This window comes from Xiphophorus hellerii, chromosome 2 (genome assembly GCF_003331165.1).
Source record: "Xiphophorus hellerii strain 12219 chromosome 2, Xiphophorus_hellerii-4.1, whole genome shotgun sequence".
Classification (NCBI taxonomy): Eukaryota; Metazoa; Chordata; class Actinopteri; order Cyprinodontiformes; family Poeciliidae; genus Xiphophorus; species Xiphophorus hellerii.
Window position 1 is genome coordinate 2105933 of NC_045673.1, and position 24122 is coordinate 2130054.

Here is a 24122-nt window from a genome sequence, read left to right on the forward strand (position 1 = left end):
ACAGCTTCCTCCCTGCTGGTTAATCAGATCTGCAGCTACCTTTCTCCATGCAGGGACAGGAGCCAGGCGCACTGGCTCGTTCACAGGGTTTGGTGGAGGGCAAAGGGGCAAAAGGTGGTCCAGGTTGGGCAGAGAGTCCCCCTTTAATGGTCAGGCAAACATGGCAATGGCCAGAATGAGAGACAGAACAATCATGCAAGGCGTCATGGAACGGTCCACAGAGAGGAGGTGAGGAGAGGCCATCGAGAAAACAGACAAAAAAAGAGTCACAGATGTGTGGAGGAGAAAATAAAGAGTTTATGATGATGGTGTCAACATATCAGGCAGCAGATGCAGCTTTGATATGTTGCAGAAGGAATGTCATGCAGGAGATGAATCTAAATAATAGGAAATCTGTTTTGTCCATCATTTGTAAATCATCTTGGCAAAAAGTTTAACTTGTTACTTTAATTCATTCTCAACAGGAAGAATTTCCTTAAAACCAACCTAAAAAGAACCTTGTTTTTTTAAGATAAGGTAAAAGAAACACACTTTCCACACAGAGTTCAGATACAGCAGTAATAAGCTGTAAAGCATGGAGATTGCATGGTTTAATTTAATCCCATATTGTGGGATTAAATTATCAACCTCAGCCAGGTTTTACATGCAGTTACAATAATAATGCCGGGATTTTAACACGGTTAAATTCTGCTTCATCAACTGATCTGATGAGATAGTGGAAAAGACTATTACTGTGTTAAAGTTATGCTAAAACGAGTTAGCCTATCAGCGCAGCTATGAAAGCCTAACATAACATCTCAGTGCTAAAGATGTAGCAGCTAACGCTAATGTCAGCGTCCACCGTCCAGATTTCTAAACAAGAGCCACAAATGATCAGGAGTCACTGAAACACTGGGAAGCTGAATGAACAGAAAAACACATTGCTCTAATCTGATGGTTGAATAATCTGAAGAACAGATTAGAAACAATATATATCACTGTTCTTATGTGTCTATTTATTCAATAATTCAGCACTAAAAAGGGTTTTTGAATTGAGAATGTTGGTTATATTGTCAGAGTATAGTGTTCAATGAAAATGTGATTAAATAATTATATGCTGCAATTATTTTGGTTAAAAATGTTAATCGAGTCCCACCACTAATTTTGATATAAAATATTGACTATTTGTCGAGAGTTTTGTTTATAGAGCCTCATTTAGGAACGTCTCGTACCTTCTTTATTTACACCCATTGGATGCTTTAACGAGGTTGTGGTGAAGATAGTCTGGTGTTTTCACATTAGGTTGGGATGTGCAAAGGAATCCAAGCAGAAGCAGTTTCATACATCTGGATTTCTTATGCAGTTTTTCCCAGTTTAATCCACTCCATGTTTCCATAGGAAACCCAGGAGCTGACACGTCTCCTGTTCGGAAACTTAACCCTCCCATTGTTCCTCACATTACACATCATCAGCAGCCAGCAAACCAAAGCACTGTGAGTCAGACGGTGCATTCAGGTCCAGTCAGCACAGCGAGGTCGCCCACATGACCCAGAAACAATCATCTGCTTGACCGGTAGCGTTCTGGACTTCAGCTCATTAATACCGTGGTCTACTGCACGGCCGCGTCAAACAGAAGACTCTGTCACATCAAACCAGATGTCACCATGTCCCGCCTGCAGCTGGAGGAGGATTAAAACACATCCTGCATTTTTCCTGCATACCTGTCGTTTGAGGCCTGAAGGCTGAGCCGGGGCGTTCTCTTCGAACTTGGCCAGCAGCTGGGTGGCCATCACCTTCACTTTGTTGTGGTTTCCTGCAGCAGCACAGTCCATTTTTCTCTCTGACAGGACAGCAGGGACAGACGGCTGTTCTTCCCGACAGGACCTGGAAACGTCCTCCTTTGGAGAAGCAAAAATAATCCAGATTTGGTCAAGTGAGAATAATTAGTTCATTCCAGATGGATGGACGTCTGAACTAACAATCACAAGCTTCTCTGTCAGACTCACATCTTCAGACTGACTGGTTTTCCTCCTTTTGCCCAGACCGTCCACATCCTTTTCCTTTTTATCCTGTTTACAAAGTGCTAGGTGTTATTTTGGCCTGAAGCATGAGCTTAAAGATGAAGAGTTGAAAAAAGGAGCTGAAGGTGTTGCAGTTTAGGTTTTTTTTGGTGTGTTTTACCTTGGGGTTTCTCTTCCTGGAAATAGCGATGCTCTGACCCAGCTTGCTGAGGAAGGAGATGGGAGACTTTGTGCTGGAAATCAGCGCAGCTTTCTCCTCTGGACTCAAGTTGTGGTTATCTAAACAGATTCAAAGGCATAAAAGTAGATCACATCAGAAATGGAGCAGAACACTTTTCCCACAGTAAAATTCAAGCAATTTTCACACATTTCAAGAGATATATTGAAACTTTTCCACCAGTACACTTTGGAGATAAAAACAATACAAGTGAACACAAAAAAAGATAATTTTAATTCACAATTATGTGATGTTTATCACTGTTATTAATGATGTCCTTTGATAATACATTCTACAGCAGAAACAAGAAACTAAAATATAATATGCTTTGAAATGACTCACTTTGTACACCCAATTAATCTGAGAACAAATCACCAATCTAACAAACAATAATCCAATTTCATTATACTTTAATGTTGCTTGATGTATAAAATATAAGATGAACATTAGGAATAATAAATATTCATTACTTTGAAACAATCCAAACAAATTGTTTTAAGGTACATGAGCTCCCTGCTCAAATAATATGCTTAAGCAACAAATACAATGACATTTTCAAAAACATCTTTAAAAATGTTCTCACTAAGTTCAGAACTGGCATTTAGAAAATACAAATAATTTTATTAATTTCAACTAACCTAAAATAAGAAACGTTTAGTTCAATTCACCATCGAACTGTGAGAAAAAAAAGTCTATATCTTTTTATTAGGTGTATGTAATATTTGTTTTCAATTGTGTAGGAGGTTTTAAAATTTAGGCTTTACAACAAAATTGGACTTTAATGGAAAACTGTGCAGTTTGAATATCAAGCACTTAGTTAGCGCCTAGTTGAAAGTATCAAGGATTTTAGCAACCATACAAACCCTGAAAACAAACGAACCAAACAAAATCAGTCACAAACACAAGTGTTTTACTGCCACTCACCTCCAGGTGGCACTGTGTCCCTAAACATCTCATAAAACTGGCTGAGGTACATGACCATGGAGAGCTTGTCTGGCTCCACCACTGAGGACATCTCCTTGCCGGTCATGCATGGCGAAATGCCAAACTCCTTCTCTGCCACGTCGAACGCCAGCTGATTGTTCCTCTCATGGTTCTCCTCATCCAGACAGTCAAAGTCTCTGAAAACAAAACCCGGAACAGGGAGGAACAGTGAACATTGAATTGTGCATAAACAGCAAAAATCAACCTGGTCTTAATAGTTTAGAAATATAAATACCAATAAAGATATGTTTTCTGTTGCTAATGTTTGGCTAAAACATCTTCAGTGAGAAGCTGAGAGATGTATTAATGATTAATGTTCGTGATTAATTTCTTTCCTCCAAAAAATCAATTGACTAAGTTTGGTTTTTATTGCATGTCATAAATATTACCACAATAAAATAAAATCCTTGTTATATAAACATTTAAAAATAAATAGCTTAAATATTTAGCATGTTTTAAAAATCAAATATTAGTATGACTGTCATAAGAATAATCAGTTTTTAATGTTGTTATTGTAAATCAGCTTTATTGTCACATTTACTGTATATAGTTTATGAATACAGTTAAAATACTCTGATGTGGAAATGTTAGTTTTCATTATTATGTTCCTATTTAGGTTGAAGTTCCAACAACTGAATCAGAAAGAACCAGAAACCAAATCAAAGAAATCAAATAGATCAATTGAAAAAAACTCCTGTTGACTAAAATCATTGATGCTGACAGATTATTACTGTAGGTATAGCAACTCTAAAGCAGCATATCACATTTAAAACTGAAAAATAAAAATTAAGAATAACAAATGATTTTAGGTGGCAAAAAGATCTCAGTAAAATCCAAATTATGAAGGAAATTTAATCCCAGTTCCAGTGATATTATCTAAAAGGCAGATGTGAAGTTGCTCAGCGGGATTCTTCAGTTCTTTGGAACCGATTCCTTTTGTTTTCAAACCCACATCGTCCTGTTTTTAAGCCGTTTCACCTCACCGCTTCAATAAATGAGAAAACAAAGAGGATTTCTGTGTTCTTGTGACTGGAACGTTGAGGCAAAACAGTAAATGCTGTGGGCTGTAAACACAAAACAAGCAGCTCAAACTTCCAGAGAGCTGAAGGATCCTGCAGTTCTCAATGTTTTTACCAGATGATCTCATGATTTGCAACGAGATTTCAAACCAAAGTTTGGCTTCTCCAACCAAGCAGACCCTCTAACTTCTCATGTGGACGAGGTGCCAGGGAGTCTGGACTAATACAACCACTGACGACGCAGCATTTCTGCAATAACTGCTGTATACTTTGTGGAAAAGCCTTACTGTAAATGTCATCATACTTCAGCCTAAAATACTCTTAACATGCATCATCGATACATCTCAGCTCCAACATGAAGTCCATTTAAAACCATAAGCATCCGAACATCACATCAGGGACAGAGTGAGACCTCCCTCTGAACCCTCTTTACATCCATCTTGTACATGAGAACGCACGAACGCGGTTCTCTTGAACCTCTGCTCATTGCTCCATTCCTCCCATCATCTGGCCAATCCAACGCAGCCGAGCATTACTCTGTAAAGGTCAGGTAGGACGCAGCCACTAATAGCTTCTAATGTTAATTGCAGCATAACCTCCAGAGGGTAGTAAACCCCATTAGACACAGCGGATGGAAACTGCGCTGTTTATGGTGCGTGTGATGGTGAGCAGAGTGTTTATGCATCTAAAGGCTGCAGAGGAAGGTTTGGTTTGAGGAAGACTCCAGTAACAAACCCAGTGGGACTTCGTTAGCCATCAGTTTAAAACCAAAAGCCCTGCTGGGTGATAAAAACCGTTTACAAACACCATCACTGCAGGCTGAGCACCAGGCTAACCACATGCTTGGCTGTGTTTGCAACCAGGAATAGAAGAACAAACAGAGTGAGTGTTAAGCAGCTGACTGCAGGCTCCATCAGAGCAGGAAGCCAAACTACTTAACATACTACACAGAACAGAACAGCACAAAGGCATAATACTGCGCCTCAAATTAGCTACGGAAAATAGCAGCTTATTAGCCTTTATGTTAAAGGGGCACACAGTGCCATTTCATAGAATAATCACGCAACTATATAAACTTCAGTTATTAAAAACTTAACTATATATAAAATATGACTTAAAGGAAATTTTACTTTGTAATTTAATGCCACGAAATTGGGTCTCTGTTTCTTTAAAAACTCATGCTCTTTCTGAAACTCCGCCTTTAGGAAGTCATCACGACATCACTCCTCTATTAATCTTTTAGCAAAGTTTTTTACTTTTCTGACAAGTAGCTCCTATAATGAGCTCAGGAGATCTGCAGTTCCACCAGATGTTTGCTAATTGCTGCTGGCTAGTCTGAAGGAGCCGAGTGGGGAGGGGTGCTCTGTGAGGCGGACGCTGCAGCTCTGAGGAGGAGCTGCGCCTCGAAGGCGGGGCTAGGTCCAACCAGGCGGTTTGCACAGGTTGCTACGGAGATTAAAGGATTTCTTAAATATGCATGAAGGAATCAAAGCAACACTACAGGTATGTTTTGATGAGAGATTAACATTATAATATGATGTAAAACTCAAAAAAGTCAATTTCACATAATCTTGTTCCTTTAAAAACTGGAAGTTTTTCAAATATGCATTTCACTGTACTCAAGAATAATTGGGAACATATTTTGCTATTTTGGACAGATCAGTAACACCAAATAATAATGCAGTGGTCATATAGCATAATTTGTTCACTCCTCAGGGACCTTATTAATTAGTAAGTTTGTAACAGAACAGCAGAAGAAAAACAAATCTGCCATCTTTCTTTGTCACTCTGCAGGTTCTGACTCCTGCTACTCACATGAGATCGGGTCTGTATCGGTGAATGAGGGCGCACAGCGCCAAGCCGCTCTTCCACGACATGGTGAGGTCCGTCACGCTGACGTTCCTGTATCCTTCAGTCTGCCTCTGGCACCAGTTCAGCAGCTTACTGGATCGAGCAATGGATTCTGGGAAGAAAAGACCAATAGATAACTAAATAAAATACTGGAATTAAAGTAGCAGGTTGAGTGAATCTGAAGGATTAAAAATGGAAAGAAATGCAATCAGCACAACATCAGCAGAAAACAATCAACAATCAGCAGAAAAATCATACGAATATTGTCATCCGCGATCCTAAAGGTAGCGTTAGTATCGATCTTAAGAAACTCAAATTTACTGACTTAAGGGGAAATGGATGCAAACAAGAAGTTAGAGGTTGCAGATTTAAGAGGGAATCTTTAAAACAAGCTGCTGAATAAATCCAGGAAGACGGCAGCATATCCGGCCGGGTTAGTGAGTCATGAAAGGAAACATTTGCAACTCGTTCACAAAGTTCTCACATTCCACCATTACCTTCACATTTCTTTCTTTATGAATACAAAGCAGGGAGGGTTTAAAACTGTTAAAACTATTAGAAAACTTGAGGAACACCATGCATTCAGACTTTGTGTTACCTTGAAACTGTTTGTCAAGCAGGTAATTGTCTGGAGTGAAAATACAGTCATTCATTATTTCATTTAAACAAAGTGATGTCTCTCTTCAACACATTGTAGATCCACTGCTAATGTTCAGCTAATTAACATAACCCCAGAAAGGAAAATTTAAAGAGAAATAATACAAACCATTCCGGGCTAACTTCGGCGTCGACGAGTTGATCACATTCTCAATTTCAATTCGGATTTCCTTTCCTTCTCCCGTGTCAATGAGGTGTCGCACCTGCAGCATAAACACTGTTGTCAGACTGCAGACTGATGTTATTACAAAATGAAGTGAAGCTTTTGTCATTTTGTCACATGACAACCACAAAATTTAAAGAGCAACTAAAGCCCAAATCAATCTTCTCTTGCAGATGAACGGTCTAGATTAGTTCTTTAATGTGCTATCTATGTTTCTGTGCACACTGCCATATTTTCATTTAAACTTGTTTAGTTCTGCATTATTTTGACTCAGACAATCTCAGTGCCCTCTATGGGTCAAACAGTGTCTACTGCAGTTGAATTTTCCTACTGGTTACAATGGCACAGCTTGGTTGATATCTACTGTACATCACACAGTTCGGGTATGAAACCATCTCACTCAGACACACGCCCCCTGGTGGTGAGTCAGAAATAGGATTATCGAGTGCAGCGAACGTTTCTCAGCTTTGTACATGTAAGATTCATGTACAATGGAGATTTTCTGTTGTTCGATGATTTTTTTGTTTTTTTTAATTGCTAAAGGAAGTTATGCAGAAGACGATTTTAATTTTGGGTATCAAATAAAAAAAAATTCTACTCCAAAATTATTATCTGCTTTGTTTTTGACTTTCACATAAAATGCCAATAAAGTACATGTAATTTTATGGTTGTAACATAACAAAATGTGATAAACTTCTAGGAGCTGCTACTGTAGGTCATCATGCTGAAAACATCATGAGAAATGTTTTTCAGAACTGATTTTCTGCCTGAATGGAAAAACCAAAATCATCCTTGTGGTTTGTGAACGGTCAGACTCACCTGACTGGGCCTGAGGAAGTTCAGGCTGATGTTGGGGTAGCGTGTGGTCGGATCCACGCTGTACTGACTGAAGTTCTTACTGACATTTTCCGGTGTTGTCTGAGGCAGAAGCCGGTATATGCTCTCCCTAAAAAACAGAGCAACACAGTGAGCTATCCTGCCCTGTACTGGACCGGCTCATCTCAGTCCATTAACAAACCATTAAAGCACAGCAAACAGACATGCTGCACGACTGGGGAGCCACATTCAGGCCGTATGAGAGCTTCTTATCCCATTAGTACTCAGAGAGGTGGGACTGAAGCTTTAAATCACAAGCGGGTACAGTTCCTAGTAAAGCACTTAGAGATAAAAGCGTGTATCTGAAGAGGCGGCTTAGGAATGTGGATCTGTGTGTAAATCTGAACGCAGGAACAATGTGAATCTTGGCACATGTGTACGAGTGTTTCCACATCCGCACCTCTCGGCCAGAACCTCCAGAGGAGTTTTTCCCTGCGCCCAGCTCTTCACCATCCAGCCGGAGTCCATGGCTGCCAGGAAACCGCGCGCAATGCCGGTGCCCATGGGCCAGAACGGCTGCAGAGAAAAGCACATTCATTTACCTAATATGGTCACAGCACAGGAGAGGGAATTAAAACTGTCCTACAGGATTTCACTATTGATTTTTAGGTTTTCTTCCAATCAAATCACTGATTTTTGGGGTTATACTTTAGAAAGTTTGGCAAGAAATTTTCTGTGATATTTTGTTCTCCTCAAACATCTTTAAAAGATTTTTAAAATGACCAGACAGATTATCAGAAATATTTTGCACTTATGCATGATGCTAAATGTGACTTTTTGCAATTCGCCATAGAAGAATCAATTATGCTACCTGTAGGTGGGAGTTAGCAAACCTAATGTTTTTGACTATTTTTGACGAAGATTTGCAATAAAGTTAGAATTATGCAGTAACATGAAAAAATACAGGGATCTATTGATTTTGTTTGAATTTCAAAACTGGAGTAATTCAAAGATATACATTTTATTTATTTGTTATTTATTTATGTTAATGAATTTCTAAAACAGTTCAATGATGTGATATTTTTCAGATTTTATGGTGACCAAAGGAGCTTTTCATAAAAGATATTTTACAATTCCTCTACCAGCTGCTCTTATGGTTATATTCGATTATAATTGTAATTGAACAATTAGAAGACAATCGGTTCTCACCTCCAAAAGGCTGTCGCCCACTAGCGCCACCAGCAGCTTGTGGCCGTTGCGCTGGCGGACCATGGCGGCGTTCTCCGAGGCGTACATGCATGTGAAGTCAAACATGGCGACATCGGGCTGGCCGTAGTGGTTAATGGCGAAGTCCAGGGTGGGCAGCTGGTGGTTGGTGGAGAAATCTGCAGCTTCACGCGCGTAGGACAGCAAGGCAGCCTGGTCTACGTTAGCCCTGGACAGGAGCAGCTCAGTGTCTGCATAGTCCTGCAGGACAACAACAGACACAAAACGGGGAAACTTAACAACAGCAATCAGAGGGGTAAAGATTCAGACGCCTTTTTGTTTCCATTTTTCCATTGTTTCCCAATTTTGAGCAAACATTTGAAAGGTCGCAACTAAGAAAATGCGAATTAGGCGTGTTTCCATCTCTTAGTTTGGAGTTAACCAAGTTACAAAAAGCGTAATATTCATCTGATGTGGAGATTACACAGGGCTGCAATAAACAGGAAGTAGAGGCTGCAAAATAGCATACACTACACCCTGCAGAAAAGTGGAGAGAGCTAGATTTTTGGATTTTGAAATTTATCTAAATTTTGTGCCTACCAGCAGCAGGGAGGGTTCACTACATCAGAACTTATCCATCTAACATGTTGGTTTAGTGCTTTAACTCTTTTTTAGAAAAGCCAAAAAACAATCACCAGCTTTCTTTAAAACTTTTTTTTACAAAACTGAGGAAGTCATTTTGAATTTTTGCGATTTCCATCAACCGTTTCTAATGCAATACATGAAAATGTGCATGTAGAACATGGCTATATTATGCATTAAGATGATATTTTAGGCTTTAATAGTTTTGCTGATAGGCTAACTCCTTTTATAAATATTAGATTAAAATGGGGTAGAAATCACAACAAAATGCAATGAAGTTTGGGGAAAAACATGAAATATTCTGAATGTGTGAAAACCTTTTCAGGTAACAGTGCAGAATGCAACTTTTTCATAACTCAGGTAATCATTTAAAGAGACCCAAACATCCTGACTCAGCCTTTAAAAAAACTGAACCAACTGTAAGGAGTTCTTCCATAACACACAGCAGCATTATGTGTTCACATGACGGTGGGCATTTAAAGAGTCTTTCCTGTTTCCTGAGGAAAGTGCTCAGAGAAAGGAAGCCACCGTCTACAGTGAAGACATCAGCAGTCAGCGAGCTGCTGAACCCTGTTGGCTCGGTTTGGCCATTAGACCAACGCTTGGCGAAGTCACACAAAGAAGAAAAAAAAGACAAAATAATGAAAGAGAGCCACAGGAGTGACATGTTTCTGACTGGGATTGTTTCTGCGTGTTCGCAGCTTTCATACTGGGTACAGAGGAGCAGAAAGAGACTCCAGCGCTTTGATCACTCACATGCAGAATAACTCCTTTCTCCAGCAGGCTCTGTTTTTTGGCAGTCATCACAAAGTAATGTGTGTCATCCTTGTAATACACAATGTTTTCCAGGTCAATACCTAAAAAGAGAAGAAGAAAAAAGATGGATTGTCAGAAACAGAACACAATTCTTCTCCCTGCTGCCAAGGCTGCCAGTCCTGTCGTCATTTCAGGACCGGAGCAGCAATTATGGGATTCAGAGCGCCAAGGACATTGTCTAGTCAGCAATAAAACGGCAGCAAGGCTGGCAACTCAAACAAAACCCAGAATTATTCAAACTATTATAACATTTTTATTGATATCAATTTTTTTGCATGCGCTGCTTCCATAAAAAAGTGATTTATAAAATGAACGCCTATATCATCCTGATCTCTATTATAATACACTCATTATCATTGAAAACATTAGTTTTATTCTAGCCTTTGCAATGAAATAGTTCCAATAATTTTCTAATGATGCAAATTTTTACTCAAATTAATTTGTTAACCCTAAATAAAATCCAGAGTGACAAATACTATTGTCACAATAACAAATTTTGCTGGACGATATATTGTCTCAGTAATTATTGATAATTGTTAATTTTGTTGTTTTGAGACCAACTCATCATAGTCCAAAAACATTTTTTCAGAAATGGTGTGTTTCCATTAAGCAAATTTAGTTTCGTAATTCCAGTTTGCACAATTTGTGGTCAATAGAAACGCAGATTTTGATTTTTGTCACTACAGAGAAAAGCTACAGGTATTCATCTGCTTGATGAAGATTCTAATTTCAGCTTGTTCAAATTGAATACTAATAAACTGAATATAAATTAAATGTTAATATATCAATTATAGAAACTGATGGGTAAAACTAGATTATCACAGAATTTCTTTGTTGTTTGCCAAAATGACAGACAATGAAAAAGTCTAAGTCACCGTTTTACATGTAGAACTGGTTTCTACTAAAATGTGGAGCTGTATCTTGCAGGATTACAGAAACCTGCAAGATTTATTCCTCCAACTTTCACTCCAAACTTCGGTTTCAAGCGAAATGTCTGCAGAAACTAAGCAGCTGCCTGTCGGTCACCTGTTGCCTCCCTGAGATCTTGAAAGAACTTCTGGTTGAAGATGAAGGCCACGCCGCTGATCTCCTCCACCTTCGCCTCCGCCGTTGTGTTCCTGTTGATGAAGTTGGCGGTGATGGCGATGGCGAGCTTCCCCCGGAACTCCTTCCGTCGAAATCCTGCAGAAACAGAGGAGTGGATCGGTTCAGCGGCCGCGGCTAACGGACCCGAACGGTTACATTTCAGAAGGAAAACATACCACCAGCTAGAGCAATTCTCAAACAATATCTGCTTTCAGAACGCTTAAATGTTACCAGATGTTCTGTTTCTGGACAATGTAAACAGTTCCCAGCTTTTCACGCCGTATGCATGTATTTTACTGTAAGTGGATAGCTCAAGCGGAGGACATGGGTTCTTTTTATGGAGTCTGTACTCAGTAAAGGCTCAGCGGTCAGACAGGAAACAAACAGCCACCTCAACCGTTCCTGTTCTCTTGTTGCAGGACAGCAAACACGCTGTGAAGTTTAATGTAGCAGCTCAACACAAACATGTAGATGTGCACAAGCGCTCATGAGGAGCAGAGTGAGGTCAGCTGTCCATCTGCAGCTGTAAACCAGTGACATCATAATCACTGACGACCTACGAGTCGGAGAGGGAACAGCAAACAGCTCTGTTTGCTGTGTTTACTTAAAGGGGACATATCAGGCAAAATCCACTTATTTAACACTTTTGATATGCTTTTTGTATACTTTGAGTCTCCAGAAGTACAAAAAGGTTGAATTTAGTCTTCTGATGCTGCACTGATCTCATTGTATTCAGTTTGGGTCATATTTTCAGTCTGTTCAGGTCTCTCTATTCTCTATTACATATTTTGAATTATAACGTCAGTAGTTGCTGCAGAACCTCTAAATGAAATCTTGGACTTTATGCTAATCACAATTTTTATCATCAAGTTAAAGGTTGCAGAAGCTACTAACAGATTAGTCAAACTGTTCGGTTGTTGGGGGGGTCATTCCACCGTCCTAGCAGTGCCTGCTGCTTTGTGACATTATATTAGGAAGGCTTTTAAAATGGCTCATTTTCCTGACACCAAAAAAATACTTATTGCCAAGAAACAGCTAAATGCTTAGGCTGTTTTTAGAAGCAGTATAAACCCAAATGGAAGTACAAAAATGTGGAAAATGTGAAATTTGCATAATAGGTCCTTTTAGTGGAAGAAAAAAATGCAGTACTAATGCTTTTCCTCCAGTCTGTGCATGCAGACTTGCCTGGTAGTGTGTTCCTCCTTCCATCTGCTCCAATGATGACATCGAACTCCAACTCGCTGACAGGGTGTGTCCTGGGGTGGACCTCAGCCCTCCAGCCTATCCCTGAGAACAAACAGCGTGTAATCAGATTGAAATGCATCCGCAGCGCCAGGCTTACAGCAACCCAGAGATATTTGCTTGATGAAACCGATACAAAGCAGCAGTTTGAGTCTTACTCTCACTCTCCTGGTCATCAGGCGGCTCGATAAGTCCCTTGAACTCTACGTTGACATGGATCTCGATCCCCAGCAGGAGGGCCATTTTGAGCAGCATTAGCTGAAGCTGACGAATACCTAAAACCCACAGAGAGAAAAAACAGTGTGGATTAATCTGAGCAGGCACCAGTGTCTTCATGCATGGCTCTGAGGGAAACAAGAGCTGGAGTATCAAATGCACTCACTGATATGATCGATAGCACCAGCGCAGAACTTCCCATAGAACTTCTTGGCCCCGAGGCCCCTGAGGTCGTGGATGGTGAAGGGCCAAAGGTGCAGCACGTTGTTTCTGGAGAAGGCGTCCCTCTTCTCCAGGAGCACCACTCTGGCCCCCAGGAAAGCCAGCTCGATGGCTGTCCGTAAACCACATGGCCCCGCACCGATGATCAGACACTGAGGAGACGGGGAGCAGATTTACTGAGACGTCTGTGATTAACGGGCAACACGTCGTCTTTCAGCATGCCCAAAATCCACCTGGTTCCATAAATGAATAGAGCTTATGGTGATACAGATTACACGGATTGGCTGTTAATTTTTCAATTTAGTGATGAATGCTAAATGAAATGGCAAAAAGAAACCATAAAATTTAAACAAAAACATAAAAAAAAACTTGCAGGAAATTTGCAGCAACTGTTCAATCAAAACAACAGCTGAGAAACCTGCTATCAGTTACAATATTTAACAGACTGAAAATATTGAGGCGCTCACCAGCTTAAATTACACAGAATGTCAAATACATTTCATAACACAGCCTATATCAAATAAAGTCAAGTAAAAAAGGAAACATTCAAAGTCAAATGTACTGTAGATTGCATTCAAATACACAATTCAAAGTTACAGCTAGTTTTTTAAATGAGAAAACCCTTTTGTAATTTTGACAGCGCTAAGACCCGCCTCCTGGTTCTGATTGGTTGTTTTGACCAAGCAGAGTTTTACTATAGATGACAGTAGGACCACATGGAGCGGGCAGGGAAGCTTCAATATCTGTCTCATGTTATAATGTCATGACATGGTGAAAGTTTTAATATATATGTAAAAAATAAAACTTAAAGTTATTGCCGAACCCAGCGTCGTTCATCCCTGAAAAAGGCTGCTCCACTAGCTGATAAGTTTAATTATTTTTCAGGTTATTTGCTCAGCTATCTGACTGTCACGCTCATACCGCTGATTGCTGTCAGTTGAGGCTTGCTTTAACTGCTCCAGGTGTCTCTTTTATTCAGTGCAGTGAGCCTCAATAACTCACCATTCTCCATCAGAGGCTTGGTGTTTAAGTGTCATATTAAATTATTTATGATGATGCATCTTGATGTGCTCACACCACAAGGCATTTTTCTATCGCATGTACTGCAAGATGCAAACTAGACATCATTCTGTAACTGAAGGTATTAATTCAGAGGGACAGAAGACTGAAGATTAGAAATAAATTATACACAGGAGGACTAACAATATCTTAATAAATGTTTCAAAATTTGTGATTATAATGCAACAGAAAGAGAAAAAGATAAAATAAATACTTCTGCGAAGCAATATTCTCTTCACTGTACAATAAAAGCTAAATCATTGTTCTGCACTAATCAGTCCAATTTTGCACAACTGCACTGTGGCACACTTGCTGTACATATATTTACATATACATATCTGCATTTTTTTTTTTTTTTGAATCTTTGCAAGGACTGCTCTAAGTTGCTTTTTATATTAACAGCATTTTATATTTTTACAATTTATAGCATTTTATATTTTATTTTTATTTTATCTACAACTACTACTCAGTGGTAGTTGTTATTGTGTCTTGTCTCTATGCTGTAACTGCGAAGTAATTTCCCTGCTGGGATGAATAAAGTACTTCTATTCTATTCTATTCTATTCTATTCTATATTTTCCAGTATTATTGCTGGTGATTTATTAAAAGTGACCTTTCACACTTCCCTGAACAAGCACAAGACAGCTGCACAAGACAGCTTCATTAAATTTTTTCACTTAATGAGATTTTAGCCTGCTCAGTTCTGCCTATTTTCAGCTGTTTTAGGGCCTTTGTCACTTTAAATTCAAATAAGCTACTGTATAATATACAACTGCACATCTTTGAGAAGCAGAAGTGGAGCCTCCTGCACAACCAATAGGAATGCAGCAAGTTGTTTCTGGCTGGTAAGTAAACTATTGAACACTTGTCTTTTCCAGCAGTCATTGTACAGCGCATACAGTAGTAAAACCAGATGACGAAATGTGCCAGAGCTCAACTCGGGACTTAACATTTGGGAGGTTTTTCAAACAAACATTAACCTATTGCCAAAACATAGCTAGTTTTTTTTTTACTTAAGCGCTTGAGTTGTTTTTAGAAACAGTTTAGACCCAAATGCAAGTAGAAAAACGTGCAAAGTTTGTATTTTCATAATACATCCCCTTTAACATAAGCTAATGTTCTGAAATATGACAAATAAAAAATGTTTGAGTGAAACTGTCTTCTCATCCAAAGCATGTTGCCCCGTCTCTGTGATCTGATTGGTAAACATGAGCATCTAATGACACGAGACTCTGCCTCAGGAACGTCCTGCTGCAGCTTTACAGGAACGATCACGTTTCCGGAGGTTCAGGCTCACCTTTGTGTTGGCACAGGCACGTCCCTTCTTGTACTCCTTCTGGCAGGCCCTCTTGTCTAACTTCACCCAGAGAGCCTTTGCCTTCCAGTAGTTAAGTTTGGACTTGAGCTTGTGATAGAAGATCCTGTGCTCACTGGGCTTCACCTCCAGGTGCTCACACAGCTCCTGGAAGGCCTTCAGGGTGCCTTTACACGTCGTCGCCTGGACAAAGTTGTCGAACAGAACATGAGACTGGTTGGCCCCATCTCCTCCAGTTGCACCGACACCTCCATCGCCCATGGTCCAGACCCGCGGGGGGCCGTGAGGGCTCTTCACCCCCACCTGAGGCAGGGGCCCAGCCCCAGCTGTGAACCAGCTTCCCTCTGGTGGAGGGCTTTAACTCCCAGCCTCCAGCATCTTCATTCTGAAAGACACACAGACAAGATTAAAAAAAAAGAGCTAAGAAAAGTTGGGTTTGTTGCAACCAGTAGCCTCATATTTTAGAGCAGGGGTGGGCAATCCTGGTCCTCGAGGGCCGGTGTCCTGCAAATCTTAGAAATCTCCCTGGTCCAACACACTTGAATCCAATAACTGAATCACCTCCTAAGTGCAGTCAAGTTCTCCAGAGTCCTGCTAATGACCTCATTATTTGACTCAGGTGTGTTGAAGTAGAGATGCATCTAAAAGTTGCAGGAGACCGGCCCTCGAGGCCTGGAGTTGCCCACCCCTGTTTTAGAGTAACAGAGTTTTCTCTGTAGTACCCAGAATGCATCACTGCAGAACGACAGTAAACGGTTTAAACCTTCTTGATGCAGAAGTTAGCAAAACTCAACTATAAAACTGAAACAATGAGTGAAAGGTCGATTCCAAAGAATCACTTCCTGAGCGCAAACTGTACAAGAAGGTGAGAAATAAATTTGACTCAATTTAAGATGACATGCTGTAATAAAGGTTTTGTAATTGACATATGGTTCATATCAATTTAGCGCATTAGCACTAGTTTCTGCCAGATAGCATGGTGGTAAAGTCATTTAGCATTAGCAAAACTAATGTTAATAATTAGCACTTTAGTGTTAGATCAACTACATATTTAGATAGCAGTGTCCACCATCACTTACTAAAACTATTACTTTGCTTAGCTATGGTTAGGATTAGGGTTTCATACATTTTCAATACCTTACAACCATGAAACTTGTGTTTCAACTCATTATCAGATTAGCAGCATCCTAAACTGTGAAAAGAGTTTAGGTTTAATATTTTTTTCTGTGTATATGACATTAATTTTGTATTCTGAATTCATGAGGTGGAAAAGATACATTTACAAGAAAACTCACTATTTTCAAGTTCAGTGATCTTTAAAATGAGATGTTAGACACTGATGCTGGAGAAAGCTAAACAGGAAGTACACAGACCAGTCAAAATGACTCCAAACAGAATTTAAACACCAAATTTTCAGCTCAACACCAAAAACAAACACATCCAAGAAGCAAAAGGCTGAAAACTACATTTACAGTGTTCTTTCCCGTTGGAAGCATTTAAACGTGCAACAACATGCTGCAGTTAATTCTCATGTTTTAACTTTTTATTCCTCATGGGGGCAAGACCATTCATGTTCTCTGGCATGTGTGGCTTTGCTGATACATCTGGAACGTCTCGTTGGATTTTCTGTCTGAGTGTCTGACAGGAAAAATGCATCAATACAGCATTTAAATGTCAGCTTTACTCCACAGTTAAACCAGAACAAAAGCGGAACAACAGTGCAGAGAGAATGAAGGGAGAGAAAACATGAGAAAACCACGTCACGATGATCTGTGTTTAAAACCAGCAGCTGCTCTGCTTTGCCTTCAGTCCCTCAGGGATGAAATGCAGAAACTCGTCCGGCTTGTTTGAAGTTCATAATGGTTTTTAAAAAATGCATTGTTTCACCACAACTGTGATGTGTGATCATCCAAAAAATATATAAGAGCTTTACTGATTAAAATGAGCATAAATCTGGATTTAAAAAATCCAGAATATCTGCTCATTTTTAGAAAAAGTTGGATAAAAGAGGAGAAAAATTATGCAACTCTCTAGTTAGGATGTAAAAATCAGTAAAGAAATTCAAAACACAAAACCACTAGTGATACAAAATCATTAAATTATTTTTAAAGGAAAACCCACTGACTTTAAAACTCGTATAAATTGGAAACACACTTCAGATTTCAACCTAATTTAAAGTTATCAAAATACTGATCTGAAAATAATCTTTATGATTTAATCCTCTGTGCTCTCCTCATGAGTTTGACATGCAAAGTCCAGCATGCTGAGGTAATTCATGAACATAGTCGAAGTCCTGGCTGCAAAAGGTGATGAAAAGAAGGCGGGTACAAAGGTCAGATGAGTACAGTGGTCAGAAGGATGAGAATGAAAATATATGCACTAAATGTCAACTTGATGCTTCGTTTCTTCTTTAAAATCCTTTTATTAGTGCACTTAAAAAATAAAAAAACAGGCTTCCAATAGGGGAGGAGGAAGCAAATAATGACAAAATGACCTAAACTTTTACACACCATCAGGTCCAAAAACCAAAGATCTTAAATCAACTCTAACATATCAAACAGTGAATTTCCCACATAAAAACAACGTACGTCCATCAGGAAGCAGCCATTACAAAATATCTGATGGGCTTCCCTCCCTCTGTTTATTCCTCATTGCCTTAATTGATTTTATTTTGTCACCTCTGTCCGGTCACCTTAATTCATTTTATTGTTTGTCTCCAAGAGTTTTATGTCTGTCTGCCTCTTCTGAATCACCATAAAGCACTTGGTGTTACATTTGACTGCACAAACAGACGCTATAAAAAAAACGTTGTATTGATAAATCTGAAGATGCAGTGAGTAGAAATATTTTTGAATGATTTGGGTGAGCTGGTTGCTCATTCTGAGCACCTGAAGGAACTGAAGATGTTTCTCAGGCAGGTTGTTGTGTTGTAATGATGATGCTCCTGAGTCAGACATTAACGACAACAAAGGTGACCTGTAATTTGAAAAATAAAAGCCTCCTGCGATGGCAGCACACTTACAACAGGAGAGGAGCGTCAAGCTTTTCTGTCCTAAAAAACGTCAGCATTAAAAGAAGAAATCTCTTTTGTTAGATCCAGATTTCCTTCTGTAAACGGCAGGATTTCACACATCCCAATGATTTTCCCAGGAATTACACACATCCATGTCATCCTTCACACACAGCAGCTGCCCCCTCCTCTGTATGCAAACACACACACAGAGAATGCCTCTAGTTTTGTTGGCTGAATTACATCATCCATCTACATCACCACCTAAAAATAGATCTGGAGATTAGGCCACGAGGCTGCACGTTTCACATGGCCGCTTCTGAGTCACAAGCTGCACAAACCAGACATTCAACAGATATTCTATGCAGATATTACCATGCAAATAAATTTACAGATGACTGCGTTTTGACCTGATTTGATCTTTTACTTTTTTAGGGTGTTCATATTTTTCCTTCTATTTCAGATTTCTGCTGTTTCTTTCTTTCCCTTGCTTCTAATATAAGCTACAAACCTAAAAAGTTTGAGATGAAATAACAAAACACTACATTAAGTTATATGAAAAAATAATTTTACAGCAGAAATTTAATTCATCATTTGCATTGTCACATTAATGTCCTGAACAGTTCAAATCTGGACCCTTCTTAGAAGAACTGAGTAACTGGGACGGTAATAAGGGATGAACCAATATAATAATTACCAATAACGATATCCAAAATCAATACTGCTTCTATGACTCATGACCAATATTTATCAATATCATACCATATTTTTTTCAGAAACTTCCCAGACCATGTAAAAGCAAACAAACCGCCTACATTGTTTCTCTGCTTCATTTTAGAGCTGCAACTAATAATTATTTTAATAATTGATCAATCTGATGACTAATTGATTAATTGGATTTTAAAAAATGGCACATGATGCATATTTTTCATTCAGCCACTAAAACTTTTTTTTATGTATAATGTTAGAAATACATTAACATGTTAAAAATAAATAAGAATATAAACCGGGTGAAGCTAAAGCTGCCACTCGAGGAGTTTTGGGTGGAACATATTTACAGACAAAAAAGTTTGTTATTTTAAATGCAAAATGTTTACATTTTTGTTCAGTTTTTTTGGTTTAATTGCTGCTTTGACTATGTTCTTTCAAGAAATGGCTATTTTGTCTGAATATATCAGTGAACTCTTATTTGATAACTAAACTAGTTAATTATTTCAACAATTGATTCATCACGATTAATCAAACTAATCCGATTAATCATTTGAGCCCTACATCAGTAAAACACTCTAGAACCCTGTACTAAATCAGTATCATGGTCATATGATCAACCTCTTCCTGAAACATAACACACAAAGATGGAACAATCATTGGTTGTTCATATTGGCCCAGTTTATATATGTCGGGCTGATACCAGTATTCTAGAAGGTGACCAACATCAGTCGATACCAATGCATGATACATTGTGTGTCTGTAGTAATGATGCTTAACCTGTCAACTTTGACCTCAGTTTCTGTCTCTGACACTCAGGAAGAAGTGATATAGACAGAGAATATTCCCACACTGTTAGATTTAAAACCAAACTATCAGTTAACATGGGCTGGCATAGTTTTTGGCTCTGATCCTGCTAGTTAATGAGCACCTTAAGAACCCACTCATCATGACAGAGGCTGAGAATTACAGTAGCACCATAACACCAATTACAGAGCAATGTACCAACAGGTGTGGCCTCCTCTTGGACAGCAGGTAGGCTGTAAAAACATCAGAGTCGTTAATAACTCTCACTTCCTGTTACTGGCGGGTCATTCTGTGTGGCTCAGTTAAAACAAACCATATGGCAGATTTTAGGTTGTTACTGTAAATGAAAAATGCTACACATATAGCACTTTTTTTCTTTACCAGAAATTTGGTTCATGTTTAATTTTTGAGCCTTAAGATGAATCATCAACCGAAAGAAAAACATTGTATGTAAACGGAGTTAAAGTACTCACACACCTAAAGTCAACAGAGGGATTAAGCTTACACCAAGTGTGACAAACACGTCTGGACTAGATCATTCACCGTCTATCATTATAAAACAAATCAATTATCTAAACAAAAAATTAGAATTCTGTTATTTTACCTTCCAGTTAGTCCAAAAGGGATGCACTAATGTAACAATCTGGACTAATATCAATATCCAATAGTATTGCTTTTATAGCCAATAACTAATAATCTGCATCAGTATCACCAGCTACATTTCTATAGACCATAAAATTGCACAAATTGAAATTACAAAAACAAATTCAGCTTCATGGAAACATGCCAATTTCACATAAACTCACCTTTATTGATAAAAGGCACATTTCTATTAGACCAAATGATTATCATTGTCTGATACTGATGTTAACACATTGTATAAATTGTACCATTTATCATTTATTGTAAAAAATGTATCAGGATAAGAATTTTGATTTATTGTTGTCTCAAAAAATGTCTATTAATCATGTAAAGATGTTATTTCTATAATTTTCTCCACAGGAATATCAATAAATATCAGCCAATTTGAAAATATGACTAAATGAAATTATTGTGCGCAGTTTAGTGATATAAAGAACCAGGATTTGATTGAGAATCAGAGGAAGAACTAAAACATGGAGGACAGCTTCTCTCCAGGACTCACTTTGGACACCAGACTTTCAGCAGTTGTGTCTTTTGACTTCAAGCTGAGTGCAAACATTTGGCAGAAATGAAGTTAGCTTCTGGCAGAAGCATCTCTGGACCATCTGGCCTTTGAATCACTGCAGCTCACAGCTGAACACTTCAAAAATTGAGGAAGACTCCCTCCAATCAGCATGGAAGTCTGCGCAGCCCTGTGGCCTCCACTGTTCGAGTCGTTTCAAAAACTGACATATTAATGCTCAGTAGTCTGAAAACATGTTTTCAGTCAAATGAATCACTTCATTTGGTTCCCCTGGGAACTGAAGCTCAGAAAGTGCAAGAAGCATCCGGTACATGTGTTATATGTTTTCATCTTTCTGTTTGACTAATACAAATGAAACACGGAAAGTTAAGCTTAAGTCTTTTTTCAAAAGTGAATATCTGAGACTATATTTGTATGATGTCCTGATCTTTAAAAGATGCAACATGCAATTTTCATCGGGGGTGCACCAATTTATTGGCCAGCTGATTTATCGGTGCCGATTTCCTTCATTTTGGGAGATCGGTGATCGGCCGATTTTTACATGTGAAGCCAATCTTATACACTGATCTTATCTACCCTGTCAAAGGTCTAACAATCAACCACTGTCCTCTTTTGCTCTCCAGTGAGAAAGGTTTGACTGACAGACCAGCTCACAAAGTTATGTCTACACATTTACAATTAATAATAGTTACCCCACTGTTGCCAACTCAACATCTTTCTTGCTATATTGAGCAACATTTCATAAAAAATTGGTATCGGCCAAAATCGGAATTGGCATGTTAAGTTTTTTAAAAGGTCGGTAATCAGCCAGAAAACTGCAATCGGTGCACCCCCAGTTTTCATGATGCTGATTGTTGCCTAATGTTCACATAGCAGCCAGAAGTCTGACTGAGTCGTATTTAGTTAATAGTGTGACCGATCACACAATTTCAACAAATTACAAATTTCAGATTTCAGTGACAAATTGGAATTCGTCTTCCTATGGGAACGTAGCTTAAGAAACCGACATTAAATTACTCACAGCTGCATTCTTTACTAATTAAGTCAGTGAGTGGTTAGTTTTATTTAGTTGTGCCATAGTAGCGGGGGTTGAACATGCAACACTTTTCAGATTTTTATTCACAGAAAGATTTCTGTATCTTTAACTTTTCCCTTTTGAATCACGCACTGCTTCATGTGAGTCTATCACAATAAATTCAGTCAAAATTTACAATATATCCTCTTCCAATACCGACCGGTATTGATCCAATAAGTAAAACTGGGAAAATATTATTAAAATGAATATTAATAACATATTCATTTTCAGCTTGTTCACAATAAATCTTAATGAAATACAATGAATGTTCTGGCTGCAAGGCAACAAAGATGAGGAACAGCTGGAGAGGTGGTTAAATGTTTGTAAGCCAACGCAGGTCGAAGCCAGTTTCTTCACATTAGCTTGTGTTTTTTCATAACATAGACATGGTTATTTTAATACAAAAAAGTAAAGACAGAATTTCATTTCTCTTTAAAATGCATTGAAGTAGAAAAACTAAGCAAATCAAACTGGATTCTCAGCGTCTCCAATAAAATCCTGTGTTTGCATTTGGGATCTTCAAACTCCTGCTGACCTTCTTAAAATATACCTCATATAAAAGGCTAACATCACCGCAGGGGAGACGGGGTCCAAGATCAATACTGGATCATTTCTACTTACTTCTGCTGCCAAGACAATCCGGTCCAACCCAAAAGAAACAGGTCCTGACTCGGACCGGGCCTCGTTTCATCTCCAAGTCTAACGAGCTGCATCAAGCCCCTGCTGAGCATGACGGCGTATTTAACATGGACCAGCTCCTGAAGACAGGCCCCAGAGGGACAAGCATGCAGATGACAAAGAGTCTTTCTATTGAAATTCTTCTCAGTTAAAGCTTCAACTCCACTCGCTTGAATGTCAATCCTGATTAACAGGCTTCCTGCCAGAACCTGCAGGAGCTAATTCACATTAGAAACTTTCTAAAACGTCTTTTCTTCTACATCTATCACATGCAATGCAGCCATGAACACTGAATCCCAGTGAAGAATAAACCCTCTACAACACAGCACCACATAAAAATCTCCAGTGTTTCTTTAATATTTGGTTATCTGACGTTCATTTGAATTTTGCTATGCTTTGGTTCCATTCATCACAGAGACAAGGATGTGTAAACTGAGATTATAAAGCAACACAAACAAGACTCCAAGTATTAGTCATAGCCCATGTATGACTAATACATGGGCTAGGATGAGGTAAAAAGCTTTAAAATAAAAATATAATTTATGTTCCACAACAGAGAAATTTCAGTTTAACATTAACAAAGTGACAGGCAACAGCAGCAAATAGAATCAAACAAAGATAGAATAGGAAAAATAATTACAAAAAACAGAATAATAAAGAATAAAATACTGTACAGTAAAAGCAAAATTTCAACATAAATAGCATTCAGTTTTTTTATTACTGCATGCTCCATTTAGGAGGAATGTGCAGCGGAGTTGGTTAAATAAAAGATGCTATCATAATTGAGGTTTACTTGAAACATTGACTAAATAATACTAAAGTTGCATTCAGATCAGTTCTAGGTGAAGACCTGAAAAGATTTAAATGAGAAAATATCAAGGTAAAAATAACACACCCAGTCCTGACACAGCAGATCATTCCACAGACTTCATCTCAGTATATGTACATTATCTAAGACCGGGCACCGCTTCAAAGACAGGACAATGCTAGATGTTCCATAAAATCCCCTTCAGCTCCTCATGGTTAGACTGGAAGATAGAAAACCTCATCAGTCAGCTGCATGTTAGACACACAAAGCCTCTCCCACTGCATGCTTCAGTTCTGGCATGCCATGATAAAACTACAGTACAACTAATGACTGCATCAACACACACTTGCTTTAACAACA

General features: G+C 38.7%; 1 protein-coding gene across 27 annotated transcripts in view; it reads right to left on the minus strand.

Annotated features, from left to right (window-relative positions):
• Positions 1 to 24122, minus strand: part of mical3a (microtubule associated monooxygenase, calponin and LIM domain containing 3a) — a 97307-nt gene that overhangs the window by 40147 nt on the left and 33038 nt on the right. For 21 of the 27 annotated variants that reach the window (XM_032580195.1, XM_032580203.1, XM_032580187.1 and 18 more), the window contains exons 2-18: positions 15494 to 15896; positions 13082 to 13289; positions 12858 to 12974; positions 12643 to 12744; positions 11398 to 11553; positions 10312 to 10412; positions 8917 to 9174; positions 8168 to 8283; positions 7711 to 7837; positions 6838 to 6931; positions 6670 to 6699; positions 6036 to 6183; positions 3142 to 3338; positions 2161 to 2279; positions 1986 to 2048; positions 1701 to 1877; positions 40 to 141 (exon numbers count right to left, since the gene is read on the minus strand). In XM_032580195.1, coding sequence (XP_032436086.1) covers positions 40 to 141; positions 1701 to 1877; positions 1986 to 2048; positions 2161 to 2279; positions 3142 to 3338; positions 6036 to 6183; positions 6670 to 6699; positions 6838 to 6931; positions 7711 to 7837; positions 8168 to 8283; positions 8917 to 9174; positions 10312 to 10412; positions 11398 to 11553; positions 12643 to 12744; positions 12858 to 12974; positions 13082 to 13289; positions 15494 to 15772 — 2394 coding nt within the window. In that variant the 5' untranslated portion in view covers positions 15773 to 15896. Of the gene's footprint in view, positions 1 to 39; positions 142 to 1700; positions 1878 to 1985; positions 2049 to 2160; positions 2280 to 3141; positions 3339 to 6035; positions 6184 to 6669; positions 6700 to 6837; positions 6932 to 7710; positions 7838 to 8167; positions 8284 to 8916; positions 9175 to 10311; positions 10413 to 11397; positions 11554 to 12642; positions 12745 to 12857; positions 12975 to 13081; positions 13290 to 15493; positions 15897 to 24122 lie in introns of those variants that run through there. The other 6 variants (XM_032580244.1, XM_032580303.1, XM_032580295.1 and 3 more) reach the window with 4 other exon arrangements.